Genomic DNA, 6,338 nt, shown 5'->3' with positions numbered 1-6,338 from the left:
TGGCTGAAGATTTGTTACCTAACTGTACGACCTGAGGGTTTTATTCTTAGCCGAAGATCAGCATCTCAGGATTGAAAGTGAGTGAAGAAATCACACCAGCTTCTCCCTCCAGTTGGCTTCCATAGGGATATCACCAGATCATCTTAACAGCTCTGTGTTTTACCCTCCCAGGGCTCCCTCCTTGCCAAGGCCACGACGCGTCTCCCTGTTCTGCTCTTCGGAGCCCGCAGCCCTCGCAGTCCCCAATGTAAGTCCCGCTGTCCCCACGCTGGGAGCTCTATGCTCGGGGCCCCTGCCAGCCACACAAGTGGGCTGAGCAGAGGGGATGGAGCTGAAGCCCCCGCATCTCAGCGGGGTTTCCGAATAAAGCCAAATTGCAGTAAGGATATCAAAATAAACAGGAAGACGTTACATTTGCAAGAAACGGATCACTTTTATTAGAGTAGATACAGCAATTCAGTACAGGAAAGAACTAGAAATGACTAATCACCAAACCTAATTCAAAAGGAGATCAGCACTAAATGCAGCCATCTGCCTAAATGCCAGGTAGCCCAGGCTTTTCTGTGCTTGAACATACTTCCACCAGTTTGTAGAGATTCCTTCCTTTTTGGCTTTTGCCCCCATTTTGCCCTCCCCAACCTCCTCGTTTTTAAGGTGAAATTTTGAAGACTTCTAGTTCCTCTTGCCGTCGGCCGCCTTGTCTCCTTTGTCTGCAAGAAAAGAGAAGGAAGGAGCAGCCGGCGCTGAGGGGTGGCCACGAGCCGCGCTGCGCCAGGGACCCCGAGCTTAAGTCCTCCCTCATCTCTCATTCCCTTCTCCCAGTTGTTCTCCTCTTCCTAGCACTGACTGAAATCCCATCTCACTTTTACTCTATGGATGAAACTTTAAAGCTCAAGAAATATTTTACTTGCATGTTCCTACAATACCCCTGAGATGTCTGAGCTGGCCAAGCTCAGACTTCTTGGATCCTTTCACCTGGGGGAATGATTATTCATTTGGTGATGTGCTTAACCTTCCTCGGAGCAGTCAGACATTTTTTACTGATGTCTAGCATCTTTTAATGGCTATAATTTGTTAAATTCTGCCCAGAGTCATCATGGGCTACTACTTAATTTGTTTTCAGAGGCAGTGCAGCTGCCCGGCCTCTAAAATGGCCACAACTACCACAGTGGATGCGTTTTTCTTTTTAGAAAGATGAAAGATCCTTACCAGCAGCAGCAGAAAGAGAGCCAAACATCCTGTAAAGCAAAGAGATAACAGATGAGAGGAGGGGTAGCAGCGGGGAGAGGGCTGCAGGAAGCAAAGTCTCGAGCAGCTACATGTTAGACATGGTCAGACGAGAGATGCTCATTTCCTTGCCACCCCCTTTGGCAAAAAAATTAATGGCTGAAGTGAAAAGACATTTCTGGAAGCAGGGAGTAAATGAGGAAATGAGTCCTACCTCATTTCTTGTTCTGAGCTATGAAATATTTTCCTCCTTGTGGCTGTAGGGGAGCTGACAGAGCTGCGGGCACCGCAGTGGCTGTCAGAGACAAGCTAAGCTGCTCTGCATTCAGCTCCCTTCACAGCATTTATTTCTACAGTGAATTCTATGAAGGAAAACTGCTTACCTGACAATGGGAAGTTTGGGGGAATTTGGTATTAACCATTATTTTTATTAAATCGTCACTAACTGCATTAAGCTCCCTAAATGTCCGGCATATGATTAGTTGCCACTGTGACAGTTGGCTGTGTTTAATCTTGTGCTGTTTGCCAATTGGACCCCTAGTTTTTTCTGCTCTTTGAGGTGCCTACGGGACATAAATGAAGCCTGGGGCCTTTCTAGCATGGTGAAGAAAAATAATTAGTGAAACACGTTAAGCTGACAGGAGCAGGAGGCCGCGCAGCCACTCACTGGCTCTCCTGGCCCTCGAGCAGCTGGCGGTACGTGGCGATCTCCTGCTCCAGGCGCGTCTTGATGTCCATGAGGATCTTGTATTCGCTGTTCTGGCGCTCCATGTCGGCGCGCAGCTCGCTCAGCTGCGCCTCCATGCTGCCGATGAGCGCCTGGATCTGCGCCAGCTGAACGCTGTAGCGCCCTTCCGTGTCTGCCAGCGTGTTTTCCAGCGCCGCTTTCTGGGGACACAGAGCGGGAAGGAGGACGGGGACGCTGCTGTGGGGAAGGGGCCCCGCTGGCGGGCGCGGGGCGCGGGACGCGGGGTGGGCACGCACCATGCTCAGCTGGCTCTGCAGCTCGATCTCCAGCCCCTGCAGCGTGCGGCGCAGGTCCGTCACCTCCGTCTTGCTGCTCTGCAGCTGCTCCGTGTTGACGGCCACCTCGTGGTTCAGCTCCTCGGTCTGAAACGGGGCAAACCTTACGTGAGAAATGCCAGGCTTCTTCCTAGAGCTCCTGAGGCTTTCACAGCACAGTGCGTTTTAAAAACTATTTTCTTTCTTTCATGGATCTTGTGGTTAGCATGTTATAACAATGTATGATTTGAGGGTTCTCTACCTTGCTGTGGAACCAGGCCTCAGCATCCTTCCTGTTCTTTTCAGCCAGGTACTCGTACTGCTCTCTCATGTCCGCCAGGATCTTGGACAGGTCAACGCCAGGAGCAGAGTCCAGTTCAACGCTGACTTGGCCGGCCACTTGTCCTCCCAGGGCACTCATTTCCTACGGCAGCAGGGCAAGGGAAGACAAAAAAAGGCATGAGCATCAGCTGAAAACATCCTGCACCCTCCTTTCTATCTTTAAGGTGCATTGCCTGGCTAACTATCCTTAAGTAATTCCAGAGGGTTCAGTTACTTAGTCTACACTGCTGGAGAGCCCAAGGCAATCTTGAGGACTCCCCCTTTACACACGCTGCTTTTCTAGTGCTATTTTCAGATGTGTCCTGGGGTTTTACGTACCTCCTCGTGGTTCTTCTTGAGGTAGGCCAGCTCCTCCTTGAGGTTCTCGATCTGCATCTCCAGGTCAGCCCTGGCCAGGGTCAGCTCGTCCAGGACCCTGCGCAGGCCGTTGATGTCGGCCTCCACGCTCAGGCGCAGAGCCTGCTCCGTCTCAAACCTGGCAGCAAGAAGACAGTCAGGAAGGACACTGAGATCYCACCCAACCAAGGTCAGAGGGGCTTCAAACCTTCAAAACAACAGAGCAAAACAGAGCTGCTGAGGAGAGCTGGGGAGATCAGTGCATGGTGTAAATGTATCCAGGTTTGTAGGACTGGAAACCTGGCATTCAGCAAATGTTCAGTGTTAAACCAGTCGCCATATGTTCTACATGATACAAAATTGTATGTAGTGAAGATGAGCCTTTGAGCAATTCCATGAAGGGTTGGATCACAATGACAAGATTGAAAATACACAATCTTTTATTAACTCTTCTTGGCTTTTTGCACAGCCACTACCCTGTCACTCAGCAGGGGCACTCACCAGCACTAGAGACCCTTTGCCTTCCAGAAAATACTCACTTGGTTTTAAAGTCATCAGCAGCCAGCCTGGCGTTGTCGATCTGCAGCACCACCTTGGAGTTGTCGATGGTGGCAGCCATGATCTGCGGACAAGGAGAGCGATTCAGCGCCGAAGCCGGAGCCGCTTCCCCACGCAGAGCTGGGCTGCCTTGGGCTCAGGGGCAAAGCAGCAGGCGAGCACGGCAGATATATAGCAGAGATCTGTCACATCTATATCCTTGGAGTACAGTATGTTTGCATACATAATGCAATAACATAAACAGTACACGTTCCCACTTCAATCCTGCACTCCTTGAATATGTTTTTATTTCCTAGACTAACCACTGCTCAGTGACTCTCCTAATGCACTATGAACAGCCATAAGAGCAAAAATATATATTTGAAAAGGATTGTTTAAGTTTTTATCTGGAAAACTTGTCATCACAAAGTTTCAAAAATCAAAAGATCATCTAGAAAAGCAGCCAGAACATCTTCCCTTCCCTCAGTAAGGGGAATAAAAGACAAGTGGGAAAAGGACACTACAATGAGAAAATCTAATTCCCCATGGTGTTTTCTCCTGGGATGAGGTTGCTGGAGCCGAGGGGAAGGTGAATGGTTAAAGCAAGAGCAAAGTAGCCGCAAGGGAGGGGTCATGAACTCCAAGCTGAACCTCCCGTTTTCCTTCATTTATTTGCCTAGTTTAGTCAGCGGCTCTGTGTGTTTGCCAGGGTGTGTGTCCTCCTAAAGCAACCTGTTATCGCACAGTCTTGGCTATTGGGGCAACATGGATCCTGCTGCTATCTGTGCCATTGATTACTGCGTGTCTGCTGCTTTATGCATAAGCTAAATATTGCAGCGCTCCTATTTCCCTGCCAGCTCAGGGAAGTGAATCCTACAAGGCAAGTGTATTGATGGTAAGAAAATGCTGAAATACTCTCTTCACAGCTGCAAAACTGACCTGCACCAAATCTTATTTTTCCTGTTCAGACAATGTGGATGGGCCTGTCCAAAGGTTTGCAAGCTGCGAGGCAGGCAAGAAATTGGTTTGGTCTGATTTAGGTTTGGTCTGATTTAGGCTTGCTTTATATACATACACATACATACAAACAAACATAGATAGATATACAGATCAGTTAATTCTGAAAATAAGTGAAATACCAATAAGTCCTATTTGCAGAAGCTACTGAAAAATAGAACAAAGTTCTACACAAAACTCTGCCATATTAAGTGAAGGTGTTAGAGAATTTGCTGCGCTTGCTGGAGCACTGTTCAGATTTACCTCTGTCTGCTGTGGTCTCAAATCCACTAATCCTCATCGCTGGCTGTTAAAAACAAGTGTTTTCGGGGACCTAAGCACTGAGGGATCTCAAGTTGTTTGCTCTATTGATTCTCTTAGCTAACATTTTCAAAATGAGTTGATTTCCTACAGAACCTGCTTGTTATCCATCCCTGCTGACTCACTACGCATTCATTTTGTCTTCTTATCGTTTTCGTAATCCGCCATCCCTCCCGGCTGTTTTTCTAGTAAAGATTTTCTGTTTGTGCAAACTAAGCTGCTTTTTAATAAATGCTAACACCTACCTTTTCTCGAAGGTCTTCGATAGTCTTGTAATAAGAACTGTAGTCCCGAGCAGGGCCTGGTCCTTGTTTCTGGTACCAGTCTCGGATTTTGATTTCAAGGTCCGAATTTGCCTCTTCCAGCGCTCGCACTTTGTCCAGGTAAGATGCCAGGCGATCGTTCAGGTTTTGCATAGTTGTCTTTTCATTGCCTGCAAGGAGGCCATCACCAGTGCCCACACAAGCACCGTAGCCACCACCAAAGCCACCACTGAAGCCACTGCTAAACCCACTGCCATAGCTGCCACCAACAGCGCTCCCGAGGCCCGAAGAGACAAAGCGAGCAGAAGACACCTGGACACCCCGGCCACCAGATCCGCCGTGGATGCTCGGGGCCCTGAAGGAGCCCCCAAAGCGGGCTGGGGAGCCACCAAGCCCCCCAGACACAGAAGAGGTGGTGTGCCTGAAGCTGTAAGTGGCCATGGTAAGAAGTGCCCAAGCCTTGACCCAAGCTACAGTTCAGGGAGCGTGTGGCAGGCGCAGCGCTGTGCACGGCTCTCCCCCACCCCACGCTTTTATGTGGCTGCAGAGGGAGTTGTCTCTCCGAGGTGTTATCTGAGCCCTGGAATTTTTCGGCCGGAGCCTTCTGCCAACGCAGCAATTGCTCCCATTGGTCAGCGGCTGTCAATGGGCTGCGGTTCTGTGCCAAATACCTCGGTACCTGGGAGCTCCTTCCCTCCCCGGAGCCACTTCCGCTTGGAACAAAAGGGGGATTCAGAGGACAGGTCCATCTGCTCATAAATCTAGAATTACTGTTCAGCTGAGCTCAGACACAAGGGCCGGGAGCCCACACCGTGACCATGGTGAAGCTGCACGGTCACTTGGTCACGTAAGCTCGGCCAAGGGTTTTAATACAGATGGATTCAGCTGGCCAACTGATAACAGAGCGCCAAGGGAGCCGGGGTGAGGAGCTGCCATGGGCTCCCGCTTCTAGCACTTACCTTGTGAAGGCCCTGCTTCCGAAAAGGGAAATTCCACTCAGGTTTCTTTGCTCTCAGTGTCTCTGGATGAAAACGTGTGAAAAGGCGTGTTTTTGTACAAACGAGAGTCCTCTTTGCAACCATAGTTACAGCAGAAATAAGGTTTCGACTTCCTCAGGGATCTCTGCCATGAGTAGCAGCAGGGAAAGGGGCCTGCTCAGGCAGTATGGCCTTTCACTGTAACCAAAAGAGGAAAATAAGGGAAAAAAAGGAGAGAAAAAAAGCAGAATCACCTAGTCTTTGGTCTTTGAGATTCATGAAAATGTTATTTCTAAATTGTTTAAATCTTATATGTTTAAAGGTGCCCCGCAAGAAG

General features: G+C 49.3%; 1 protein-coding gene across 1 annotated transcript; it reads right to left on the bottom strand.

Annotated features, from left to right (window-relative positions):
* Positions 1-1,890: 1,890 nt before the first annotated feature.
* LOC112949004 (keratin, type I cytoskeletal 19-like) lies at positions 1,891-5,504 on the bottom strand. Its single transcript, XM_026041376.1, has 5 exons — positions 5,007-5,504; positions 3,447-3,529; positions 2,890-3,046; positions 2,492-2,653; positions 1,891-2,337 (listed from the first exon to the last, which is right to left on the bottom strand). The coding sequence occupies exons 1-5, from the start codon at positions 5,463-5,465 to the stop codon at positions 1,891-1,893; spliced, it is 1,308 nt and encodes a 435-aa protein (XP_025897161.1). The 5' UTR covers positions 5,466-5,504.
* Positions 5,505-6,338: the final 834 nt, after the last annotated feature.

Source organism: Nothoprocta perdicaria, unplaced genomic scaffold (assembly GCF_003342845.1).
Source record: "Nothoprocta perdicaria isolate Ctin4 unplaced genomic scaffold, notPer1 scaffold_283, whole genome shotgun sequence".
Lineage (NCBI taxonomy): Eukaryota > Metazoa > Chordata > Aves > Tinamiformes > Tinamidae > Nothoprocta > Nothoprocta perdicaria.
The sequence above is the reverse complement of the archived record's forward strand: the minus strand, read 5'-3'. Positions and strand labels throughout refer to the sequence as shown.